This window comes from Pteropus medius, unplaced genomic scaffold, assembly GCF_902729225.1.
Source record: "Pteropus medius unplaced genomic scaffold, Ma_sr-lr_union100, whole genome shotgun sequence".
NCBI classification, from domain to species: domain Eukaryota; kingdom Metazoa; phylum Chordata; class Mammalia; order Chiroptera; family Pteropodidae; genus Pteropus; species Pteropus medius.
This window is the reverse complement of record NW_024354875.1, coordinates 39,706,385-39,733,904: the sequence shown is the minus strand read 5'-3', so window position 1 is coordinate 39,733,904 and position 27,520 is coordinate 39,706,385. Positions and strand designations below refer to the sequence as shown.

The 27,520-nt window shown below is 38.7% G+C and overlaps 1 protein-coding gene across 1 annotated transcript; it reads right to left on the bottom strand.

Annotated features, from left to right (window-relative positions):
* Positions 1 to 16,635: 16,635 nt before the first annotated feature.
* On the bottom strand, positions 16,636 to 22,408 carry LOC120596816 (uncharacterized). Its single transcript, XM_039855268.1, has 3 exons — positions 22,247 to 22,408; positions 17,488 to 17,821; positions 16,636 to 16,827 (listed from the first exon to the last, which is right to left on the bottom strand). The coding sequence occupies exons 1-3, from the start codon at positions 22,390 to 22,392 to the stop codon at positions 16,636 to 16,638; spliced, it is 672 nt and encodes a 223-aa protein (XP_039711202.1). The 5' UTR covers positions 22,393 to 22,408.
* Between the last annotated feature and the right edge of the window lie 5,112 nt (positions 22,409 to 27,520).

Below are 27,520 nucleotides of genomic sequence, written 5' to 3'. Positions count from 1 at the left end.
TTAGGGTAGCAGCAGAGAAAAGAAAGTTGTATCAAAGTGGATCAACAGAGTTTGGGATATGGATATAGTCATCAGGGTCTAGGGGAACATGGGAAAGAATCCCAGGTCTCTCCCCAGGGCTCTTTAAAACCTCATATTCTGTTGGATGAATGGCCTTCAAAATGTAGAGTGTGCTACAAAACCTGTGTGTGTGTGTGTGCGCGCACACACACACACACAGGTCAGGGATGAGGGGCAGATAACTCGAATATAGGGAATAGAATTCCTCATGAAAAAAACTACCTTGTTTAGCATAAACATCTTGGTGAGCCATCTTGATTCTGCATTTGGAGCTTATCTAAAATGAGCTAAAGATTGGACAAAGAAAATACTGCCTGCATAATTGAGAAGAATGTTTTGCTCTAGCCAGAGATGGCTGAATCAAGTGTTCCAAGACCAGGAAAAGCAGTAAGGATAACAGGAGGTAGGAAAGATGGCCCAGCAAGACATCAGGAGCTAGGTCCTGAGCAAAGTGCTAACTAATGTTAAGTACTGCCAATGAATAGGGATGTCAGATGTTCGGTTTACTGTTGTTTGCTATGCTGTGCTGTGATATAATGTCCTCCTGTCCCAAGTTACACACCCAAATCTTTAATCCAAGTGCCTGGTGTGAATGTGTTTTAGGGAAGTAAATGAAAACACATGTGTTTTATATTTGGGTCCATGCAGAATAGATAGAAGAGGATAAGTTATAAGAGGAAAGATGTGAGAAAGATAGTTCAGCAGTAGTAGAAACAGAACAAAGAGTAAAGTGGGGAGGACAGCTCCCCTGACATTCACCACATCTACTGGGAAGTGGGGCAGAAGGTGTGGGGTGGCAGCAGGGGAAATAAGAAAATTATGTTACACGCTATATGGGAGACCCAGATAGGGACAAAAGTGGGGCATTTCCAGTCAACTATTAGGGCAAGGCAATTCTGAGTAATCTGGATGAGTAGGGCCAGCAAGGCAGCTGATACATGGGTAAACACCTAAAGAGAATCTTTTAAATTATCTTTTTAGAAATCTAACTTCTGAATTTACCCATTCTTCATTTCTATGCAAATTATCTTTTTAGAAATCTAACTTCTGAATTTACCCATTTTAGAAATTATCTTTTTAGAAATCTAACTTCTGAATTTACCCATTCTTCATTTCTATGCAAAAATGAAAGTACTTCTCTATTTGTAAAGGTAAGTTATCCTGGACAAACATATATAATGACTCAGTATTAAAAGAGCTATTATTACCTGTATTATGTATGAGATGTATCATTTAGGTGGAAGAGCTGAGTATTAGAACATAGGAAGATATTGTCTGGAATAGAAAATAATATTGTACAATTAGTTGTACAATTAGATTGTTTTATCCTCCTGTTGATATTGATATGATATACCATGAAAAAAAAACTGGTAAATGAGGGGTTTTTAAAGTTGAAAGCTGCAGATGCTTGGCTTAGAATGTCTTCTGAATTTGTATATTCTACCAATAAAAAGTATAAATCTATTTACATTATTTTGCTTCTATACGATGGATACATTTTTTAACTTTGCATAAATCAAGTTGTTATAGATTCTGTAGAGATTTTAAGAGTAAATTTATTTACTTTTTCTGCAGTGATAGAAAGATACAAATGTGAGCATTGTAATTAGTCAGTGGCTCTTGCACCTATTATCTGTCCATACACAATCATTTGTAATGGTTAATAATGCTCAGTGGTATCACTGAGGTAACCTAACTTTCATTGGCCTGATCTATTAAGTGGGTGAGAGTTAAAATGAAGGATTTATCTTTGAAAGATTTAACTTTTCACCAAAGCTGATTTCTAACATCATCTAATAGAAAAGATTATGCTCCTAGGTCTTTCTCATAAAATCAGGTCTACACTGACACTTTGGAATAAATTTAGTAGGCTTTCCACATACAACTTTTAAGTAAAACTCATCATCTCTAAGATTTTCAATGCGGAAAAATTTTGCAATAGCTTCACAAAATGGGAAGTGAACAAAATGTTTCTGTTTTTAGACATAAAAATTCGGGAAATGAAATATAACTAATTTTTTACATATATATTAGTTCCTTTTCCCAGTCTGTTTATCACACTGTCTAACCAAAATGGATATTTTATTATCAGACATCTCCAATAGTAGTAGTAGTTTTCTTACAACCATAGTTCTCTCTGCCATTTGAGGAAATCTCAAGAATTGGAGGTTTATCAATAAAATAGTCTCCTCCTCTCCCACTCTCGTAGATAAGGAGGGACTCTGAGAGAAAAGATTCTGTTTGTTTGTGTCTGTGGAAAGGAATTAATGTAGGGAGGAGGCAACAGAACTAAAGTGTTAAATCAAGCTATATATACTCAGAGGCTGCAATATGCTCATCATTTCTGCAGCCAGACCTGTAGGAAACCTGCAGGGCAAGGGAAAATTTCTACTGAGATTGCTAATAACCCATTTTCCCACACCCTGAAGGGAAAACAGGAAAAAGTCTATAAGTGACACTCTACACAAAATAAAATTGTTCATTCTCTATGGCTAAAACCATGGGGAACATATGGATCACAGGCTGGGAATTGCCAGTAGGCCTTTCATACAACATATTTTTACCTTTTCACCCTACATACTTTTATCTTTCCTTACTGTATGTCCATATCAAAGGAAAATGAGTAAACAAAGTCTTTAAACTGTAACTCATAGGAACTAAAGAATGGTATATAAACTGAATTCCCTGAACACTCAGAGTCTTTCTCAGTGTCTTTACTTTGTCCCTCTCGGTATCTTTCCCTCAGCCCCTCTCAGGGCCTTCACTCTGTCTCACTGTCCTCGTCTCTCTCTATTGTCTCTGTCCCTCTGAGTCTCTCTTAGGCTTTCTCACCCTCTGCCTCTGAGAGGAGACCATGCTCTGTCTATAGAGTGTTACCTCTTTAATAAACTTTGACTCTTAACTTTGGCATGTGTTTGTTTGAATGCTTTCTTGCACTCCACCAAGAACCCTTTTTTCTCTCAGTGCAGGGCTTGAGTTCTCCTTACCCTACTCGGGGGAATTTGCTCTGTCCTGAATCAGAATCATTAAAAGTAAATCTTGAGCAACATTTTCTCCCTGGAGTGTATTTTGAACATTTTGAGGAGGATTTCAACAAAGAAGTGTTAGAAAAAATACCAAGCATTTGCAAAAATAAGCACATTTATCACAAAAATTTGGGCGAAAAAATTGTAGGGCAACATTTTATTAATTAGAAGAAAGATGTCAATACTAATGTTAACTTCACTTAGCTGTTATTTCCTGAGAAACTAACATGTGCTATGTTACTTAGCATTTTATTCTAAAAAAGAACAGGTTTCAAGTCTTGAAACTGGTCAAAAATGGGAAAAATAAGATTATAGCTTAGATTCTCCCCTTCAGCTTCAAATATATAAGCTCTGTGTGAAACTTTACCCAAATAATTAACATACCTAATAAAGTTTCAAGTCACCGACTTCAGTTATTTGTAGCATTTGTGGGAGTGGGAGAAATGAGAAAAAATTCCTAACGCGTTTCCCTCCCACTGTCTTTTCTTCATGATAAAGGTCACAATTTTGCTTTATGATAGATTGGATTATAGACTCTTGGAGCTAAAAGAGACTCTTTCAGCCATCTAGACTCATTTTCTTGTTTTATACAGAAGAGGAAACTGAGGCCCAGAGAATTTAAATAACTTGACCAAGGTCACAAAGCTAAAAATAATGGGATAGGAGCTAGAAAACATAGAGCAAAGAAGAGTTTTCTCTGTTGTTTTTCATGGTTGTTACTTCAAATATGTTAGCTCTATAAGAGATTAATTCAGGTAAGCCAGCTAAAAATACTTGTACTTGATATTTCTCAAAATAATAAGGATAGGAAAAAAAAAATCTAAAGTATAGGAATGAAAAGAGAAATTACCCACAGTACAAGTGAGACACAGCATAACATGCTTTGGTTTTTAAGCCTCTGGGCCAAAATCACACTTATGAGCTTGGTAACCAGAAAGAATCTTGTTCCTGGAATGCTTGTAGAGACCTGAATTAGTCATAAGCTTCTTAGGAAAGAATTCATCCTTTGTTTGATATTGCAATGATTCTTGATCAGAAAGGCAAGCAAGCCTCCTTTATTGTTATGGGCCTAGTCATCTTGCAATTGCCAGTGTAACAAATCCCTTGGAAACCTTTGACTAAAGAACCATCTATTTTGAATGATTTTAGAATGGATTAGATGATCTCATGAGGTCTCTCCCTGCTCTATCATTCTTTCTGTATTTGGTGCCAACACAACAAATCTTACATGCTTGTTTTGGAGAATTAGAGTACTAGCAATGATAGAATTTCTAATTGTAGACTTATTCACCTGGGGAAATAACCATAGAAAATATTCCAAAGTATTGCCAAAATCATTATTCTCCAAGGTTTAAATGAGGAAGACTCAAATGCCAATATCCAGTACAAAACAACTCCAACAAAGTCATGGCTTTAGACGAAATATTTGGATCATTTGATAACTTAAATGATAAGTCTGGCTTCTGGTTTTCCTCAATCCCCAACCCCCCTCATGCCTACATATGTAAATCTCTTACTGCCTGTATCTGGAGGATAAAACTTCCTTTCTAATCTACTTTCACAGGTAGGAGACTAACCAAAATTCCATTGGGTCCATAATTAAAGTTTTCCTTTGTGCTAAAAGATAACAAAAAAGCACTCTATCTTTAATTCTGAAGTCTCTAGGAACAACTTTAGCTTGATATATATTAAAATACAATGTTCAAAATAATATCTGGCATATTCTTGACATTCCAGAGGCATACTTGAAATGAGTGATGCCAAAAGGAGCTAAAAATGGTAAAGGAAATTATAGAAGTGTTTGACTAGCATCCAAAAGATTCTAACAGAGGAAAATTTCTCTCCACCCCACAAGCATCTTAAAGCTTTGTACCAAAGAATGCTAAAGATTTTAACGGCTGGCAAAACACATAGCAGGCGGCAAAATATTTTTGACTTAGCAGCTGAACGTTTTATTTTTATTTACATACTTGATCATTTTATAAGCAAAAATAGTAATTAGAAAACAAAAAAATCAGGAATAATTTCTACATAACAGCATTCATTCTATGTGAAAACGACAAGATTCTTCAGTCTTTTGTAGCAAATAAAAACTCTTTAATGCTCAATATTTCTTTCTCTGGTCTTCCCTTGTGCCTCCCTACCCCACTGAAATACTTTGAACCACCCTTCATGCTTATTCTTATGAATCAACATGAAATTTGACAACACTTTCCCTTCCTCATTTTAGATATGACTCACTGTTGTTGGTGTAACCCTCTAAGGACAAGAAGCTCTACTTTAAAGTAAGGAAACAAAAGAAGCACCTTTAATTCAAGCTGGTTTACCCAGAGAACTCTAATTGTTATTATTCACTGACTTCTTAAGAACACGTTATAAAGCTAAGTGTCTTCTCTTCAGCTCCCCCTCGGGAAACCAATGTAGAAAAGCTGGAAGGGTAACCAGACTGATAAATCTTAGACTTGAAGTTTATCAGCAGTGCTACTTAACCACCCATTATCTCTAGGATACTATTGAATTTTAGTTTGGAGAGCATTTTATTTCATTTTCAAGATTTTGGATCATCTTCCCTCCAGACTCCTCTTTCTTTGCATACAAAAAGTAAGCAATCTGAGCTATTTCCTGAAAGCCTTTCTAATTTAAAACTTGACCCATTTTCTGCTGTGTGATAACCACTACCCTACCTCCTAATCTCTCTCAAATTTAGAAACTACTGCAGAGCTCATTTCACCACAGAAATCTTAAATTATCTAGAAGAGCCTGTGGTCTTTCAAACGATATTCAAATTAGATAGAAAAAAAAGAATATGGCACCCTAAGTCAAATTCTACTTATCCTTACTTGAAAAATAGGAAAAAATATAAATAAAAAGCTGAGGCCTCTTTACTTTTCTAAATCCTAGAAACATCTAGTCCCAGGAGAAACTGTTTCTTGGTTTAGAAGATGAAGAGAGTTGAAGTTAAACAATGATCCTTTTTCCATTAAAAAAAAAAAGGCCAGCAGAGGCAAATGCTCTGTTGGACAGATTGTTTCAGCAGATGTTCATTGTCCTAGGGAAAAAACAGCTCTTTCTTTGAAGCTTAGCATTTGTAAATTTAAAAACTTTAATATTTTTAACTTGAAATGGTCCATGTGGTATGTGAGATGTAACTATTAAAATCATTTATACAAGCAAATGAGCAAGTCTACAGAATGCTGATACTGTTGTTATATCATGATGTGGTGTACAAAGATTGTCACCCACCTTAACTTTACAAGCTTCTGTAGTTTTTTTTTTTCCTCAATCATTTGAAATGGCACCTTGGAAGAATATGAATAATTATAATAACATTTATAAAGTACTTATGATGTACCAGAAACTCATAATTATCTTATGCGGTAAGAACTATTAGTATGCCTACTTTAAAATGTATAAACTAACAGAGCCTAAAAGTGGTGGCACTGGCATTCAAATGTAAAGGGTTTGACTCTAGGACAGGGATGGTTGAAACTTTTTTGTAAAGGGCCAGGTAATAATTATTTTAGGCTTTATAAGCCATAAAGTCTGTGTTGCAACTACTCTACTCTGTCTTTGCAGAACAAAAGCAGCCTAAGACAATACGTAAATGATGAGCATGGATTATTCAAACAAAAACTTTACTTATGGACACCTAAATTTGAATTTAATTTTTTTTATGTTGCAAAGTATTCTTTTGTTTTTTTCTTTTGTTTTTTTCTTACTCCATGGGCTGCACAATATCCCGTGGCAGGCTGTATTTGGCCCACTGAATAGTTCGTTGACCCCTGCTCGAGTCTCTTGATGACTATTATTTTTCTAGTAGTGTCTTTTTATAGTTTTTTAAACAGCTAAAAGAACTACATTTACATTCTAGCATTTTCAAGTTATATCAGACTTTTATCATGTAAAATTATGTTTTGGGAAACAAGATTTGTTTTTTATATTAGGTTATATATATTATATATATTAGATTGACTCATGAAATTTGTCAATATTGAACTGTTTGACTCATAAAAGTAGCATTTCCGTATGTTATGATATAATATTTATAAATGTCTGTTGCCTTAGGAGGTAACACTTATTTTATCAGAGCTATTAAAGCATAGACTAGTGACAAGGGAAACATTACATAAACAACTCAAACATCAGAATTGTGATACACTAGATGATCTTTAAGTTTTCTTTAGAATATTTTCTATGAAATGAATTGTTAGTCTAGGACTGAAGTTATAAAGAAAGGTGAATATTGTATTATTACATAATTTCTGTGTGACAGGCACTATACTGTTTGTTCTCATTTAATTTCCACGATGGCAATAAGAGATAAGTATTTTTACCCAGGTTGAGGAAATTTAGGTTCTCAGAGACTAAGTATAACTTGCTAGCATTCAGAGCACTAATAGATGACAAAGCCTGGATGTGAACAAAGAAAAAAAGACTCCTTTTTGTTTTGCTAAGACAACAAAGACAATTTCACTGCAATCTGTCAGTACCACTAAGACTTTTAAGACAAATTTAATTTTTTTTTCAAAATCATCATTAGAAAACCAGTTGTTAGCCACAGCTTTAGAATTTCTTTCATTTTCAGCAAACTCTAGAAAAAACACACATAATTTTAAAATATCTTTTATAACCACATTTATATTGTTTCTTTGGAATTTTTGATACCAATAACACCTTAATTGTGTAAGACTGCAATTATTTTCGAATGGAAGAGAAGAGAAAGGTGGGAATCATAGCTTTTGGTAAATGTAATCTTAATAAGCTAAATGATGACTTAAAACAGGTTTACAAAGTCTAAAAATTTTAGTGCATCAAATCCCTTTTTTCACATTTTAACATATTCGTAGAATATTTAACTCCTGGATATGCTAAGAAAACAATTCTGCACATATTGAGAAAACAAGCATTAGAGAAAGAAAGAAACTACAAAGTAAAATCGAAAGAAATATCAAGATCAGAATATTAATAATATTAGTAATACTTTGCTCTGTTTATGCTTATTCTTTCTCTAAAGAAGAAACCAATAACCTTATCATCAATAAGTTCTGAGGAATAAATTATAAAATAAGTAAGGAATTCTAAAGAATTCACCAGAGACAGAGCCACCAAAAGAAAAGAATTTCTCAGACTTATGGTTGAACTGGAAAGGTTCTTCTCTTTTTTCTTTTCATTTCTCTTTCTTTTCTTTTCTTTTCCTTTTTTTTTTCTTTTTGGCATAGCAAATAAAAGAAATTTCAGGTACAACTGGACTTCTTGCTCTCACAATTTTCCATCTTTTATGTCTTTTTTTCCTAAATGCAAAATTGATCTTTTTTATTAACATTATTTCAATTCACCAAATAGTCTATTTCCCTTCATTCAAAATTTACTTCAAAGTCAGTCTTCTCTAGAATGCACTCTGAACAAGTTATGAATAGAGACATCTGCCAGAAAGTGATACTTAGAAATTAATAAAAAAGTTCTTGGCATTCCCCAAGAAACAGAGGGTTTGCATAAAAAAAAAAAAAGAAAAAGAAAAAGAAAAAAATGGTAGAAACAAACTTTTGCAACTATTTATAATGCACTAGATTCTGTCGTTGTTTTGTTCTGAGCATGTAATAGACCAGAATGAAGAAGAGTTGAAGAAAAAGTGGATTTTGGATCTTCTGATTTTTACTAAAATGTAATCACTGTAAAAGTAGGGTTTTTGTCTTATTCACTGCTAACTTTCTAACATAAAACAGTTTCTTGAACATGATAGGTGCTCAATAAATATCTGTAGAATGAATGACTATAAAAGTGATTTTGTACATGAAATCAGAAGCACAGCAATTAAACAGATGATATTATTGTCTTGCCTTAATGAGTCCTTCTTTAGCCACAAGTAAAAGCAGTAAGGGAAATATTCTATGAGTCACTCAGACGAAGCACTATTTAGTAATATGGACATGACATGAGCTTAAAGATAATGTGACCATTGCCATTTTGGAACTGGTAACAATCAAGGAAGAGAAAATTGAACAATCCAGTCAGATCATGATTCCTAGACTTTATATAGGCAGATTCCAGAAAGGTCAATTAAAAATTAGGTGTGATCCTACAGGTCAACATTATAAATAAAAGGAATGAAGGCACATGAGATTTCAGATGTTCTGAAAACAAATATTCTAACCCATAATCATACATTTAGCCACAATAAAGTATGTGAGACTTATAAAGCAGGGTTTCTCAATCTCAGCATTATTAACATTTGGAATCTGATACTTCTTTGTTGCGGGGAGTGTCCTGTGCATTGTAGGGTGTTTAGCAGCATCCCTCTCCTCTACCTACTTGATGCCAGGAGTCCCCCACCTGCTCTGTTGTAGTAACCAAAAAATATCTTCAGACTTTGCCAAATTGATAATAACTGCTCAAAAAGAAAGAAGAGAAGAGAAACTGCATTCACAGGTTTTAGAAATACTTACAAGCAAATGGGGGAGGGGGGATCAGAGTTTACCACCTCAAAATATGCCTTTTGTGAGATATTGGTTATTTTAAGCTGGTTATTTTTAAGAAAGGAAAGACTCGAGAAGAATCTTTGACCTTCCCCCTAACTGCCTAAAAGAATTTAGTTAGAGGGCCTGCTTCAAGAAGGGAGCTGTCATCTGAGATAACTAGACTGGGAGGAACCTTGCAAGGCCCATTTGATCAAATTCTCTCTCAGTCCTATTATTAAAAATGCACGCAAACATTTGTTTACCAAACATTTGCTTTTCTATCTCCGTATAAATTGCCTTCCTCCACTTAGAAGTCTCAAACTTCTAACCCCTCTTTTCTCCTTTGCTCAAGATGGTATATAAATCTCAACTGCCCAATTTGTCCTGGTTTGGGAGGCATATTCTTATGGAACTCCCATATGTACATACATAATTAAATTTGGTTACTTTCACCTGTTAATCTGCCTATGTTAATCTAATTTGATTATTAGAACAGCTAGAAGAACTAGGAGTGAAAAGAAGGAAAAATTTTCCCTTCCCCACACAAACTTGGAAAAAGGAACCTATAAGAATGATTCAAAAATCATATCATTGCTTTTGAGGAGTTAAAAATCCCAGTGTAACAAAAATTTTAAGAACAAAAAAAAGGAATGACTCTAATGGTTTATTGAGCAAGATAAAGTTTGGTGCTTATGATGTATAGATAAACAACAGGACAATTAAAATTACGAAAATATTTTGCATATATCTTCTCCATTTAGACAAATAATCTTCTAATCTTATAAAGAGACCATTTTCAGGTAAGAAGAGAGTAAGAAAGTACTTTATTAATTTATATATTATCCTGAATTCCTAAAGTTAGGTAACTTTCACATCAAAAGAGTATAGGAAAAGTAGCACTCAAAGGCACAATAAATATTTAAAACTCTTTGAAATGATGGTTAAGAGTTGTATCATAAAGTAAATTATCTCAATTTTCAAAAAAAATAGGTGGTGTTTAAAAAAAATGATAAGCTACTTAGTAAGGATCTCTGAAATAATTCTAGAAAGATCAAGGAATGATGAATGCCTGCATAAAGATTGACTGTTGAAAAACTTGAGTGCTCTATAAATGAGACATGTCAAGTTAATCTCATATTGAACTGGGTTTCTCTAATTGTAGATCAGAGTATTGCTATAAATAGTGTATTTTGATTTCCACAAAGAGTTTGTCAAATACTCTTAGGCTATCTGTGTTCTTGCAGACAAACTCAAAAGTATGGGCTGGTTGATAATTTATTTCCCCTACACTACCATCTATTCCCTCCACCCCCACCTTCACATACTCACCCTTATTATAATGCTTTTAGAAATCTCTAGGACTCCTCAAAGTAAAATTTCAAAGCCATTAAATTCAATAGTAAGTACCCTTAAAAGTCTATCGTTTCATGGTATTTCAGTCACTGTGATCTACAGTCAATGCAATTCAGTTTCTTCTTAAGATTGAAGAAAAAATTTATAGTTTGATTTCTATCTCAACCTAGATGGACACCATTCTTTTTTGCAAAACTTTTAACCTACAGAGAAGCAAATCAATATTTTAACAAATAGTTAATATTTGTCTAATTAAAAAAATACCACTCAAATATTATCAAAATTTTTTGTTACACTCTTAAATATTTTCTTTGTAGTTAGTTTATTAATATCAAATCACTTTATTATACTGACAAAGAAATGATGTGCTAGATGTGGGAAGAAATCTGCCTGTAAGATATATATCAGTCTGACTTTTGTTCCATTCCACCCATTTCATATGTTCACCTGCCACTTTTCTCGAGTAATTGCAGAAATGACTAAGCAAAATTTACCAGCATAGATATTTTAAGCACCATAGTACCAATAATATCAAAAGTATAATTTCAGGTTAAAGAATACTTTTTGCAAGGTGAAGAAAGGAATGTAAACCAAAACAGAATTGTTTAATTACATCTTATCTGGAAACAAATACACTGTTCCAATAAAAATGGTAATAAGTCACACCAGGTACACATAACTACAAACTATTCATTTATTTAAATGGCTGCTCCAATTTTAATGCTATGTAAAAAAAAAATACAGTGTAATGAATTTGTGATAGCTGGTGATGTTGTGATTCTTTTAGTTAATTAAAAAAATAACTAAAAGGAATTCAAGAAAGGAGACTCCAGTTTGACAAGTTAAAAAAAGGTGGATGGATTGCGAGTCATATTCAACTATTACTTCGACATTATGACACATAATAGTTTTCTTACCAAAGTATCGGTTCACTTGTGGAAAACCCAAATTATCAGGTAAACGTGTGCTACAAAGATTTCTTTCCAGCTTCAACCAGAGTTCATATTACACAGGTCATATTTATACTCAGTTGTCTTCAAACGCTGAACAAAGGGAAACCTACCTAATAAGACAACAAATATTTGACATGACTTGTATCCCTGTTGACAATCTTCCTTGTAAAGGAAATATATTCCTAGGAAACCCAGAGCCATAGAAGAGAGGTGGTAAAATATGACTTTGAAAGAATGATCAATCACAGCACTCAACTAAGTTTTTCTGTAAATTTCACAGTACACGTTTTCAATATATAGTCTATGTACATTGTGTGATGTTGTAGGTGTAAATTCATGGGATTTAAGAGTTCAACCTAAGCCTATGGAAGTATAAACTACCTAAGAGTGGGAGGATTATTTGACTCAACAAATCCAACCCACAAAGTCTTTTTCAAGCCCTATATTATCTATCACCCAGGGTGAGCACTGCATTAGTGAGCTTGGGAGCAACTAACTTTGAACCAAGAAATGCATTTTTCCTTCTTAAGAAGGGTGACTTTTTATTTGTAAAATAAAGCTCCGATGAGTACAAGGATCCTGATTTGATCTTTAAGACAAAATTATGAAGAAAATAGCCAACAGAAATAGTTTTTTTTTTTTTGAGAGACAAGTAACCAAGTTATACATACGATCGACAATTTTTCCTTATGAAGTTAACCAATATAAAGCTCATATCACAGTTGGAGTTAGTCAAACAAGATTTGAAATCTTTTCTCCAAATAGAAATAATGACATTTGCTTCCATGGCAATGATTTTAATATTTCAACCCTAAATACACTACTTATAAGTTTACATGTTTTTTACTACTCTGAAATCAAGAAGAGCCAGTTTCACAGGAACTTCAGCTGGAAAAAAAATCAGTTTAGAATGGTTTTACATGAAACTATCCCAAGTAAATTATCATTTTAAGTTCACTCATTCAGTCAACATAAAAGCATTTAAGTGATTTAGGAAAAGTTAAGCATAAGGATGAAGGTAGCGCTTTCAAATCTAAATCTTACCTGGTAAATTGAAATGGAACAACACCCCTGAAAGCCTTCTTGATTTGGGCTCCTCTCCTCAAGGGACAGCTAAATCACAGCAGCCTATACTCTTAAACCCTCAGAGAAAAATCAGGAAGCTGGATCTGTGCATATAATGGCCTGCATAATGTAAGAAAGCACTGTTTCTTGGCAACTGGGAAACAATCCTTTTCAATTAAGTCGCAGAAATTGGCCCACATTTGTTGTTAAACACGGAGTAAAGAAAATGTTTTAAGAACTCAAATGAACCTGCTAATAGCTCACTGAGAAAGTCAGATAATATTTGTTCAGTGTGTTCATTTTGAAAAACATTTTTAACTACTGAGTACTCATTCCAATTGCCTAACCCAGGAACTGTTATAAACTTACCTGTCTCACTTGTTGCATATTATTTACTTAAAACTTCAATTCTGAATAGTTGCATCTGTTGTTGTAGAAAGACAGTGAAAAGGTGAAAGCAAATTCTGGCAAACTTGTGGTATGTAACGTTATCCTGGTCTTGGTCATTTTGCATACCATATGTGGCTTTCTAAAATATCAGCTTGAATGTAGCCCTGGATGCTCATTAGGATATATAATTCAAAGCAGTTGTATGTTCTCTTAGCTTTTAAAGGCCACCTCCAGCAGACACTACTTTTAGGTAATATGTAAGAAGTACAGCTGGGCTAGGTTGAATTTGTGCTAACTTAACTGTTTAGTGGTTTCATATATACTTATGAGAACCTAAAGAAATCTTTGGACAATCTTCTTAGGGTGCTGTTAATTCTCGGATATATATTGGAAGTTTCACATATCAGTAGGGGTCCATATGTGGGACTTCTTAATCTTTGTTCAAAAACAGAAGTGGTGAGGGAAAGATAAATTTTACATAGATAGCTTTTGCTGTTAACCAAATTTCACCATTGCAAATAGTAAAGTTTTAACTATCTAGTATGGTTATATTTTTCAAATGAGAAGACAGCTTAGGATAAAACAAAATAAACAAACAAAACAAACAGATTCATGTATATGATGAGCAAACTGATGGTTGCCAATTGAGAAGGGGCTTGAGGAGCTGGGTGAGAAGATGAAGGGATTAAGAACTACAAATTGGCAGTTGCAAAATAGTCACAGGGATCTAAAGTACAGCATAAGGATTATAGTCAATAATATTGTAATAACTATATAAGGTACCAGGTGCGTATTAGTCTTATGGGGGAGATCACTTTGTAAAGTATATAAATATCTAACCACTGTGCTGTACACCTGAAACTAATATAATATTGAATATCAACTGTAATTTAAAAATTTTGTTAAAGATAGGTAATTTCCAAAGCCAAATGGGATAATTGTTGTCTTTATCACCACTCTACTTGCCAAGATTGAGCAAGAGTTTGTATTATGGTGTATACCTTCAACAACTCTTTGGGGTTTTTTCCCTCTTTTTATCATCCAAATCTTAAAATATATCAACCTTGTCTTACTATCATTAATGAGCAATTCTTCTTAGGTAATATTTTAAAGACACTGTTGCGGGATTCTTGAACAGAGAGACGGTACACCGAGGCTGTAAGCAAGAAACAGCGTTTATTGATGCCGGCACCAGCCCAGCGGATTCTCATCCAAAGGCTGAGCCCTGATTGTAATAGAGCAGATAGTTTTATGCAGTCTCGTACTTCCACATACACACACAGCTACAGATATTCCATATAAGGAAGGAGAACATTGATTGGTTGCCAAGCTATAAGAAAACTGGCTTATCCATTTAAGCAGATGTCCGGACTGCCATGTCAGCCGGAGAGTCCTGGGGAAGGGGCATCAGGAACTAACTTGTTTGAGCAGGGTCAGGCTGCCACATTCCCCTCTTTGATGCTCGGACCCAGTATTGGGTCAGAGAGCATCATCTCCTTCTTTTAATTCTTGATTTGGGTTCTGGTATTTCCATAGCATGAGGATTTTTGCTGCAGTTTTTCTTTCTACTATAGCCTCTATGAGGAAGGTGATAGACGGGAAAACAAGAGGCAATAGGCACAGGAGGAAGAGGCAGGTCCCGAGAAGTAGGAGTACTATCCCAACTAAGGTCTTTAGGCCACTGAAAGTAGAGAACCAGCTTCCAAAGAAGCTACTGGGGTCCCATCCTTCCCAACTTTGGACGAGCACATGAGCTATTTTCCTAATATTAGTAGGTATGGCAGTCATAGCTTTGCCATTGTCATCTATTTTGAGGCAACAATCAGTCTAGTTAAACTTTCCGCACAATCCTTCTTCTGCTAATAATCTAAGGCTAGGCAGTTTTGGTAGATAGCCGACCACATCTGGGATTTTTGCCTGGCTAAAAGCTCTAAGGCAGTTGCTTATAATCTAATGATCCAGTTAAGAATGTATATAGAGGTTTGGTAACCGCAGCTCTCATCTTAAGCCCAAGTTGCGGGGCCCATAGTATTGGATAATACAGTGGGGTGGCCACTTATCTTCCCCCCATGTTTGTTGACCCCCTATTTCAAGTGATCTCTTAGTCCTGGTCTTTAAGTTTTGATATAGGAGAACACCTAGCTCATTTCCTCCTTGGTCAGAAAGAAGGAAGAAGCCAGGCTGAATGCTCCCAACAGTGCAACTTCCCTTCCAGTTCATCAGGAGTTGAGTATAACCCATTTTCCACAAATCTAGAAGAGTCTATCGAGCACTTTCTAAATTCCAAGGCTAGTGGAATTGAGGTTTTCCAAGAATGTGCCGATAGCCGAGATGGCATGGAAGGGGTTAGGGACTGTGCCACTCTCTATAGTACAGTTTGTGACAGTTGAGTTTTGGTTGAGAGAGTGGTACAAGGAGGAGTTAGTTGTAGTATTATTGGCCTAATACCAGGAAGGAGCTTTGGGCCACCAGTCTAGGTCTGTGTGATTTAAAAATAGCATTCTTTTACATGGAGTTTCTCCAACCCATTGAGTGTATCCTGGACCCATCTGGCCAAGACATTCTTCCCCTACTAATTCTGAGGAGAGGACTCAGCTCTGGGGTTGACCCTCTTCGTGTCAAGCCATCGTGTAGTTCCACTGGAGGAGGTAAAAGGCGTCTAGGCTAGTTCCTTTCCAAGGCCAATCTTCACTTGTGAGTGCTCCTCCACAAACCCAGCATTTAGTGACACCAAGTTCATGGGCTATCCTCTCAGCTAGGTCAACAAAGAAGTTTTTTTCTCAGGGTTCAGAGGTCTAAGTTTTGGCCCAAGGAGGCCTTTAGCTGATCATACATTTGTGGGCTTTGGGGCCTAGAAGACGGTGTAGGCTTAGGGGTGGTTGGATTACGTAGCCATTGGACAATTTCTCCGACTGCTGTACCCTCTGTGTGGTTGTGGACCTTTCCCCTGCTTGAGGTCATCACAAACACGCCCAAGTTTTCTATAATTTTGCAGGCCCTTGGCAGGATTGGCCGCTCTCAGATTTATCCTTCATTTACCCCATCCAATATTGTAATCCCCAATGAATGCAGAGTGTGGCATTTAGGGCACACCCTTCGGGAAAGCTGGTTATGGAAGTGAAGCTGGTGGCAATGTTGGACCCTATCCTATACCTTTGCATGTAATAGGTACAAGAGGAAGAAGAAGAGGGGAGACTGGTGCCACACACATGGTGGAGTAGAAAGATAAGGAAAAGAGTCTTTAGGGGTGCCATCCTGACGTGATGTTGTCCTCAGGCTTATGCCATGCGTAGATTGGCCACCTTCCGGTGTGGCCAAAGTGGGGCTGATGTCTTACCCTCGGTCTGCTGGCGCGTTCTTCCAGAAGGTTGCCTTGAGGGGCTCGGAGGAGTCTGGAACGCACTCCCACTCTGCAGCTGCCAGTTTGAATCTGCTGTGATGTATCCAGAGCGTTACTTCAGTAGGGGTAGACAAAATGACAGTAAAGGGGCCTGTCTGCAGGGGTTTTAGGGGCTGAATGTTCCACTGCAGTAGGGGTAGACAAAATGACAGTAAAGGGGCCTGTCTGCAGGGGTTTTAGGGGCTGAATGTTCCACTCTTTTATCCAGAGTCTTCCAGCTTAACGAACAGGATGAACTTCAATGGTTAAACTGACAAGGAGCCTTTCCCTAATCCATTGGTTGAGAGTCTGGAAGGTGGTCTCGAGGGCCTGAAGTTATTGTCTCAGAGTCAATTCACCTATTTCCTTGAGATCTCCTCGTATTCTTTTGATGAGTGGTGGTGGCCGCCCATACAGGATCTCATAGGGGGAGAATCCAGTCTTCTTGGTTGGGGCCGACCTGATTCTTAATAGTTCCATGGGGAGGACTTTGTCCCAATGTAGATGTGTCTCCTGACATAGTTTTCTCAACTGAGTCTTGAGGGTCCTGTTCACGCGTTCTACCTGTCCCGCATTCTATGGACAATAGGCAGTATGCAATTTCCATTTAATATTTAAAATTTTGGCTAGTAGCTGCACTATTTCTGCTACAAAGGCTGGTCCGTTATCTGAGTCAATGGTAATGGTAGGCCAAAGCATGGAACAATTTCTTGGAGAGCAGTCTGGCTACCTCTCAAGCATTCTCAGTCCGGGTTAGGTGAGCCTCTATCCAACTGGAATACGAGCACACAAAGACCAAGAGATACTTGAGGCCTCGTGATCGAGGCATTTAAGGAAAGTCTACTTCGAATTCCTTGAAGGGGGTGCCACTGACACTTTGGACCCCCAGGGGGCACCACTCGGGATATGCTGGAGAGCTGGAAGACACAGAAGTACTGGCCCAGAGTGGTTTCTAGGACAGTGTGATCAAGGTGAATCCTTTGGTGAAAGCGCTTGACAAAAGCTGGGGCCAGGGTCCCAGGGACTGCAATTTGCCCATCCTTGAACTTCCACCATCCACCAGGGAGGAGGTTCCCCTCTTCAGTCATAAACCAGGCTTCTTCTTGAGGTGAGTACTTGGGGTCCCATTCGGCTAAGGGACTGAGAAACAGGGGAGAAGTTAGAGCCATAGGGCTGGCCATCTCTTTGGCCACTGCCAGTTTGGCAACAGAGTCTGCCCTGCAGTTGCCCGGGGCTGTTATGGTGTCCCCCTTTTGGTGTCCTCTGCAGTGCATGACTGCTACCTTCTTGGGGGCCCATACAGCATCTAAGAGTTCTAGAATTTCCTTTTCATGTTTTATGTCTTTTCCCCCTGAATCGATTAGACCTTTTCTTTATATAGGGCTCCATGTATATGGAGGGTGATGAAGGCATACTTAGAGTTAGTGTATATGTTAGCACACACTCCTGCTGCCAGCTGAAGGGCATGGGTCAAGGCAATGAGCTCTGCCTTCTGCACTGAGGTTCCCTGAGGCAAAGGCATTGCCTCAATAGTAGAATGCAGTGTTACTACAGCATACCCAGAGAGATCCTTATTTCCTCCGACGAAGCCACTGCCGTCGGTGTAGTACTCCACATCAGGGCTTTTAAGCAGTTGGTCAGTTAAGTCTGGTCGGCTAGAGAACACTTTGTCATGACTTCAATACAGTCATGATCTGGCTGTCCAGGTCCCAATGGCAGTAAGGTGGCCGGATTCAAGGTCCACACTACTTCGAGGCGGATATGTGGGTTCTCACACAGCATTCCTTGATATTTGGCCCTCTGGGCATTGATGAGCCAATGGTGTCCTTTATATTCTAATCAGGCCAGGATAGAATGGGGACCCGGACTGTTGCCTCTTGTCCCAGAGTCAACTTGTCTACTTCTGACACAAGGAAAGTGGTTGTGCAAGTGCTCACAGACAGGGTGGCCAGCCCTGGGTGTCAGAGTCAAACTGTTTGGAGAGATAAGCCACGTGAAAGTGCCAAGATTCTAGCAGTTGGGTTAAGGCCCCCACTGCTACACCTGTGCACTCGTGTACATACAGAAAAAAAGATTTGGTTAAGTCTGGGAGTCTTAGTCTGGGGGCGTTAGTGAGCACTCATTTGATTTCTTCAAAGGCCTTCTGTTGTGTATGCTCCCCGAGCAGGGGCTTTCATTCTCCCCACATCATGGCTTCATAGAGGAATTTGGCCAGGGTGGAGAAATTAGGTATCCAGATTCTGCAGAAGCCAGCTGCTCCGAGGAATTCGCAGACCTGTTGCTGGGTGGTGGAGATGGGAATCGAGCAGACCATTTATTTTCTTTCTGGACTGAGTTGACCCTAATCCTGCAATAGGTGGAAGCCGAGGTATTTGACTTTTTCTTGGCAGATTTGAGCTTTCCTTTTAGAGACTTTGAGGAGTAGGTGCGTTCCTTCCATGCATTCCTCATAAGTCTTTCCTGCTAAGAGGAGGTCATCTACATACTGGAGTAACATACAGCTGTGTTGGTCTGCCAGGAAAGCCTTGAAATCCAAGGCTAGGGTGGTCCCAAAGATGATTGAGGAGTTCTTGAATCCCTGAGTTAGCTGTGTCCATGTCAACTGGCCCTTGTCCCTGCTTTCAGGACTTTCCCATTGGAAGGCAAAGATTGACTGACTCTGAGACACCAGGTGGATGCAGAAGAAGGCATCCTTGAGGTCCAGACAGGTGAAATAGGTTGCCTCAGTGGGGATGAGGCCTAAGAGGGTATATGGGTTGAGGACAACAGGGTGCAGGGTGACAGTCACCTGGTTGACTGCCCGTAAGTCTTGGACCGGCTGGTCATCAGTCCCTGGCTTCTGAATGGGCAAGAGAGGTGTATTCCAGGATGATTGGCAGGAAAGGAGAATTCTATACTTCACAAGTGTCTCTAAATGTTTTTGGATCCCCACTTGTGATTAATGGGGGATGAAATACTGTTTCTGGTGGGCTAGCTCAGCTCCTGATTTTAACCCCACCACCACTGGAGGAATGTGTCGGGCCAGTCCTGGAGAGTTGGCTTCAGCCCACACTTCAGGCACTTTGACAGGGAGCTTAGATCCCTGTTGGGACCTTCTTATGAGACTATAGAGGTGCCACTCTTCTCCTTGGGGAACTGTGAGTGACACGATCCTGGCTTCTGGCCACCCCAAAGTTAGGGCTGCTTGACCATGTGTGTCAAAGGTAATCTGAGCCTGTAGTTTTCCTAAAATGTCTCATCCCATCAGTGCCACAGGGTTGTCAGGCAGATGTAGGAATTCGTGGACAACTTCTCGTCTTTCTAGGTTGCCCTGAAGGGGCTGTAAAAAGGGGTGACAGACTCATCACTCAGTGACTCTCATAATGGTAGCTCATCTTTGAGAAAGAGGGCCCACAGGCCAAGTCACAACTGAGAGTTCAGCCTCAGTGTCAACCATAAAGTCAATAGGTCGGTCCCTGACTATCATTTGGACCGTAGGCTCCTGGGGGCCTAGCAGAGTGGAGCCCGGTCTGGCCTAGTCATCTCCGAACTCTTCCAGGGCAGCAAGGCCAACAAAGTCATCCCTAGGAGAACCCGGTGATGGGCAAGTAGGCTGATAGCACCCTCGTATGACTTGGCCGTGTCTTCGGGGACAGGAGCTGCTGATGGTCTACCCAGTCATTGGGGACACTCGTTTTTCCAGAGTCCCCGTTGGCAGCAATATACACATTGGTCTTGTTCCAGTCTCGTTTCCCTGGCTGACCTTCCCACTGGTTTTGTCCCCAACCTTGTGGGGCACTTTTTCTAGGAGGCCTGTACCGCTCTACCAGAGAAGCTGCAGGTAGGTCAACTTTCCTCTTCATCTTTCAATCAGCCTCTCGGCGGGCCTCTTGGTTGTGATTAATAAAGACCTTGGTCACAGCTTCAAGGAGTTGGCTGACGTTCATGCAAACAGTTTTTGCAGTTTGCACTGAATGTTTCCTTGGGCCTACTCGACAAAAGCTGCACTGACCAACCTCTGGTTCTCAGTTGCTTCTGGATCAAAGTGAGTGTAGAGACGGAATGCCTCACACAGCCTCTCATAGAAGTGGCTTGGACTCTCTTCTGGTCCCTGGAGGACTTCTGAGGTCTTACTCATATTCATGGCCTTCTTCTCGCCTTCTTTCAGACCACTTAGGAGAGTCTCCTGGTATCATGCTCACATCGGAAGTCCCCTGTCATCATTTGGGTCCCACTGAGGGTCTTCTTAAGGAAACTGATTCTGGGCGTAGGTTTGCACGTTCAAGGTGCCTTCCTCTAGCCATTTCAAGGAGGCCTGGGTGACGTGCCAGCACTCTACAGTGTTGAAGAGGGTCAGGAGGAGTTGTTGGCAATTGGCCCAAGTGGGTTTGTGAGTCCAGATGATAGATTGGAGGAGGTCAATCATGGCCCGAGGCTTCTCAGTGAAGGAGGAGCTGTTATTCTTCCATTTCAGGAGATCAGTAGTGGTAAAGGGCTGATAGATGAAGGTGTGCCAGCCTCCTTGAATCTGACGGTCCTGATCATAATAGAGGGGCCTCAGGTTTCCCGCAAGGGCAACAAAGCGCTTCCCCCCTGACTGGAGATGCCTTGGGCTGGGCTTCAGCAGAGCTGTAGGGGGTCAAGACAGGAGGTGGTGGCGAATCAATAGAGGCTGGTGTGGATGAGGCCCCAAGAGAAGTCGAAGGGGCCAGGGTGGATGGCTCGGAAGTAGAAGTCGGCTGCTCAAAGGCCTTCAGAATGGGCAGATAAATGGGTGCGTAAGGCGGTGGGACATCTGGGTCTGCTGGCAACACAGGCTTCTTTTCCTTCAACCGAGCTTGGGAGGGTGCCAAGGTCCAGACTAGGAGGACCCTACAGTCTCCTCTAGGAAAACTCTCAACCAAGGGGATCGGGTGTGAATTATCACCTCCCAAAAATCAATATAAGAAAATTGGTCTGGGTGGCCGGGTTGACCAGTAATGACTTGAGAGAACTTTGCAATGACTGCTCTATCGAGAGACCCTTCTGCTGGCGACCCGACACCAAAGGAGGCCCAGTCGATCTCACAAAAGGTGTGGAGTTTCTGTGGGGTGAGTTTGACTCCATAATCTCCTGAATAACCCTTTTTGAAATTTTTAAACATGTAATCTAAAGGTGTCTGTTTACTCTGTCGTCCACTCATCCTTCTACTCATGGTCTATGTTGCACACGCCCTCACAGATTCGCTTGACCCATCTCCGGCCGCTCCCCTTGCAGGGATCTTTCAAGCACCTCTTAGCAATTGGTGGATTGATATAACCCCCCAACTCATTATCACTGGAGTAGACTCCTCACAGAGATTCAGTGATACCACTCTAAGCCATATGAGGTTCGCCATGGACCCATGGATAGGAGCTCAACTCTCACTTCTTAGAAAGGCCACATCTCAGTCACACACAAACACACACCAAACACACTCCCCCCTCCCCCCTATGCACCTGAGAGGTCACAGTTTCCTCCAACAAATGTAGAGTAATCGGGTGACCTTGATCAGACTCCCCTTATATCCTTTAATGGACAGGCTATTCCTGGGACCCGGGTCTTTACCTCTCAGTCGGGCGGTGCTCCTGGGCTGGTTTCTGTGCCTCTCCAGGTGCCATTGTGCTTCTGGGGTGGCCACCCGAGGTCACCAGAAGAGACGTTTCTCCCCTTATGGGCAAGGGACCCATTGGCGTGCCAAGCGGAGTCCGCATCTCCCATGTCCTGGGGCCAGACCCTGAAGACAAGGGAGGTAGAAAACTGCCATTTCAAATTCCAGATGAGCCCCAGATATGTTGCAAGATTCTTGAACAGAGAGACAGGACATCGAGCCTATAAGCAGGAAGCAGTATTTATTGATGCCGGCACCGGCCCAGTGGATTCTCATCCAAAGGCTGAGCCCTGATTGTAACAGGGCAGACAGTTTTATGCAGTCTTGTACTTCCACATACACATACAGCTACAGCTATTCCATATTGGTTGCCAAGCTATAAGAAAACTGGCTTATCCATTTAAGCAGATGTCCGGACTGCCACGTCAGCCAGAGAGTCTTGGGGAGGGGGCAGTCAGGAACTAACTTGTTCGAGCAGGAAATGGTCAGGCAGGGTCAGGCTGCCCACAATACAGCATTTTGGAGGCATTGTCTTCACACAAAGCCCTTTCTCTATTGGTGAAAATTTGAAGTAGTGCTGTAAACCGTTGGAGGTGATGTATTTGAGTAGACCGTCTGGCACTTTCGAATCACTCTCCACAGCTGTGTACACTTTCCATGGATAGAACTGGCTGAGATAATTTTACAAGTGTTCCTTCGGCTTTAGCACTGACTCTTCCATGTACCAGCTCTATGACCTCAGGCAGGTTTGTTAAACATTTTGTGTCTCAGTTCTCTTATCTGTCAAATGAAGTTAATAATATTTACATCATAGGGTTGTTGTGAGGATTGACTAAGGTTTAAAGTTTCTTAAAATGGTGCCCAGCAGATGACAAGTACTCAAAGGTTAGCTATATTATTAACATCATTGTTGTCATTAATAGCATTCCTGAAATAAATAACTTTCAGGGTTTTTTTCAGAGTTAGTATTTCCAAATTCCCATATAATCCTTATATAAAAATACGAAGTAATGTGAACAAAGGCTCTTGAGGCATATAATGTAAAATTATTTTTTCTCCTTTTTTTACAGATTAATCCTCATTTATCATCTACTACATCTAATATTTAGAGCTTTTATATGTTCTTTCACTAATAAAGAAAATGTACAATTATTTCTAAAAGTGGAAAATTTATTTATGTTTTGGAAAAATCCACTCATATTAAACACATTGACTTGAACAATTTAACCAAAAACATAGAGAAGCAGAAATTCTATAAGAATCTTTTATTTTAAGACATTTTATTACATGCAATGTAATTATTAAAAGATTCACAAGCCTTTCTTCTCATATTCTTAAAAAGTATGGACCATTTGCTTCAGGTTTTGGCAGCCGTGTGGATGTATTTTTAACCAGCAGCTACAAATCCTAATATTTGAGAGGAAATGCATGCTTTTGAGTATTCGTTGTAAACACAGTCGAGCCAGAGTGGGCTGTAAAGACGCCATCTGATCCTTCCCAGCTTAAAAGGCAGGTTTAACCATCGGTCTTAGCCAAATCCATTATGCAGCTTTCTCAGTCAAAACACCATGACATTTTACTAATTTAAAATCATTAGTAAGAGGCCAAATGAACCAGTTTTCTTTGGAGGGATTGAATTCAGCTATTCAAGTAGATATTTACTATTTTCTGCTTACTACATGGTAGTGCCTCCTTTGTTCTTTATTTCTGACAGTCTTGTTTACCTCTGTATCTTGAAATAGCAAATTCTGGTATGGGGAAATTAACCTATGAAATCTGCAGAAAACTGAAAGGACAATATTTGTTTAAAAGTACTGAACTCTGGAGATTGTAACAGAAATACTCTGGAAAACATCAATCTGCTGTCTCTTCACAGAAGATTGGGTGTAATACGAAAGCATTGCTGCATAAGCTACAGGGAAATACGAGTTTCTTATCACAAATTCTGTAACAGTCTAAATCACAGAGTTGTTTTTCTTTATAACTGAGAAAGTTCTCAAATTTCAGTGCTACCAACTTGAATAGCACAAAAACAGCATGATATATGGCATTTATAAGTAACTTTTGGGTACCTTTATTTCTAATTCAAGTATAATGTTGAAAAATGATTAATCATGGGAAATATTAGAAGTTAAAGAAAAGTAAAATCAGTGCTGTTATACAAAAATGTATAGAAGTTGTAGATAATTCTTCCACAGTTTATAAATTTGGAAACAAGACATCAGGTCTCATAAGACACCAGTTGAAGAAGACTGTGCAAAATGATTTTTATGGTATATTTAATGATGAAATATTTCACAAAATAAAATATTTATAAACATTTAATAAAAATATAAATAAATTTTAGCAGATTATAGTCAGTCAAAATATAATAGAACCAAACCAAATATTTCTGTGTTCTCATTTTAGGAGCCAAGAAAAAATTGAATACAAGAAACTACTTGCATGCCCATCATAAGTGTGCTGTTTCTATAATCTAAGATGTTAATTTTCAAGCCTCACTTTAAGAAAGAACTGACCTAGGAAACTTGTTAAACATGCAGATTCTTGGACCTCAGTCTCAGAGATACTGACTGAATGTCTTGAGTGAGGCCAAGGAATCTGAATTTTAGTAAATTCCTGGCACCGACTCTGGCAGGCTTAGGTCCACTTTTGAGAACTATTGATCCAGAGAAGCACAAGTAGCTGGGTCTTTGCTTTGCTGACAGAGTGAACACTTGGATATTGAAAGAGGAGGAAGGTAGCCAAAAGGAAGATATGTGATTGGTCATGAGTAAATATAGGAAAATATAGCTTAGCTTCCCCAGCCCAGAGAATAGGATGGAGAACAGTGGAGAATATATCTTGAGAGGCAAACAGAAGATGTAGACATACCTGTAATGGCTTTTTATTTCATATTTGTAATGTCATTTAATGTAATGGCATAAAAGCCAAAGTTCTTATAGGATACCACCAGACTGGCCCCCTCTTACCACTCATTTCTCACTACTCTCCTCTTAACTGACTCTACCTGGTCTGCTATTTCTTAAAACACAACATCCTCCTCTACTTCCTTCACATCTTCCTTAAATGTCATCTTCTCAAGAGCCCTTCTCTGACCACTCTATCTGAAATCACAACCCCTGCCTAACCCCACTGACACCCCCTATTCTCTTCCTGCCTTAATTTTCTCCTTATCATTTATTACCACATTCTATATTTATAAGTATCGTTCATTTTCTGTCTTTCCCCACCAAACTGTAAACTTCATGATGGCAGGGATTTTGATCTGTTTTATTTATTGGTATATCCCCAGTATCTAGAATGTTACTTGGCACATTGCAACTACTACTACACAGGATTTAAAAAGGCCCCATTAGAAATATGGTGTTGTTAACATTTAGAGACAGAAAGGTCTTTACTCAGCACTAGAAGTAGAGAAAAAGTTTATTTTTTAAAAAATTTGTTTTTAATTCCTCTGTGCTCTTTTAGAGGGGAAAAAAAAAGAAGAAAGAACTGAAGTGTGGGAATCTTTTCAACCGTTACAGTGCTTCAAGATATATTTGTTTTCCCTTCTTACACAAAGGTACCCATAAGTAGTTATTAGTTAACTCTATCAAATGCTAATAAGTGTGTCACTTTAGCCTTAGGGAAATGAAAAACAGGAAACATTTAATTGAGGTGCATAGATTCATAAGTAATATTTTAAAAGGTTATTTGAAGGGTGTAAGAATTGCTTTCAAACAGACCTGTGTTAAGATAATATAAAACTCTATTTTTTTTTGAAAAAGCATCGAAAAACCTAGAAATTGGCCATTGATACCCTATTTCTTTACATACATGGCTAAACCTGAATATTTTTTTTGAACAAAACCATTATAGAAATAATCCTTAAGTAATAGAAATTATTATTTAAATTAATACTGGCAAGATAACTGCATTATATTACTGAATGCTTTCTTCCAAATGGCCTAACATAAAGATTAAAAACTGGAATGACCTCATCAGTTCATTGGGAAAGGAAAGAAAAGCTTTGTCCACCTCAAAATCTTTCTTTCACGCCTTCCCCAGCACTTGTTTCTTTAGGAAAGTCTGCTTTTATTTGTATATTACACTGGGTTTTCCTCCCATAATAGCATGAAAATGCCTTCGTTATTTGCAGTGACATCGTTAAGGCCTGGTGGCTTTCCAACTGTTCCACCTAGTAGACAGCTGAGCTTGTTCAAAGGACACAGCTCTGACACTGGCTGCATACCAGTGCTAGGAGGGTTACAAAAGTATGATTGAAATGGAAACAGAATGGGGAGCAGGAGGTGAGAAATGTTTCTGGCTTTCTGCTTTGTTCTATGTATAGGAGACAAGTGACTGTCTCAAAGTAACATAAAACTCTAAATGCTTCCTGACCATCTGTCCTTAATCCAACATATTCAAAATTCGAAATCCCTTCGTCAAATAAATTAATATCAACAAATAACCATCACATTCATCCTATGTTTTGAACAATACTCTCTACACCCCTTCCCAAAATATTTTCTCTCCCTCTCCCTCAATCTCTCTCTCCCTCTTTCCCCTCCCTCCTCCTCTTACACACACACACATACGCATACACACACATAACCTATTGAAAGTGTATGCTCATTCTTATCTGACCTATTAACTGTTCAACTACTCAGCAAGTAAATTATGTTATTACGTTTAACCCTTAAACCAACCCTAGAAAGTGAATACATTTATCCCTAGGTTACGAGTGTAGAAAATGAGCCACAGAGAGGTTAAGTAAATTTCCTAGTCACACTTAGTAACCAGAGAGGCTAAAACAGATCTGAATGACTCCAGAATCTATGCTTTTCATCATCATACTATATAGCCTCTCCTCAATCCCTGCCATGTCCAAAAACAATTATACTTGAAAAGTCCCCTGACTTTTGTGTGTAAAATAAATAATCACATAAATTTGAATGCCTGGCAAATCTACTCCTTATAACCTTCTGATGGGTTTCTTTAGTCCAATTAATACTTGTTGGATGTTTATAAAACACCATGAAGTACTTTTAAGGACAAAAGCAACAAACATTTTCATGCGCTCTTATATAAGGATGTGCAACTTAGACCTAATCCTTTTAGCCCAGAGATGGAAAACTGACACTCTAAACAAAACTCATTGTGTTCTTTCATGCTGCTATAAAAGGTATTTAAAAGATGAAATTCTGGCTGGCAGATGGACTTCTTGGCATCATTATACATGCATCACA

Coding starts and splice junctions, on each gene's coding strand:
- LOC120596816 (XM_039855268.1), bottom strand. CDS start 22,392: ATGCGGACTCCGCTTGGCACGCCAATGGGTCCCTTGCCCATAAGGGGA. Junction 17,822..22,246: donor GAGCACCGCCCGACTGAGAG/GTAAAGACCCGG, acceptor CCTGTTTCTCAG/TCCCTTAGCCGAATGGGACC. Junction 16,828..17,487: donor CCTCGATCACGAGGCCTCAA/GTATCTCTTGGT, acceptor CCCCTACTGCAG/TGGAACATTCAGCCCCTAAA.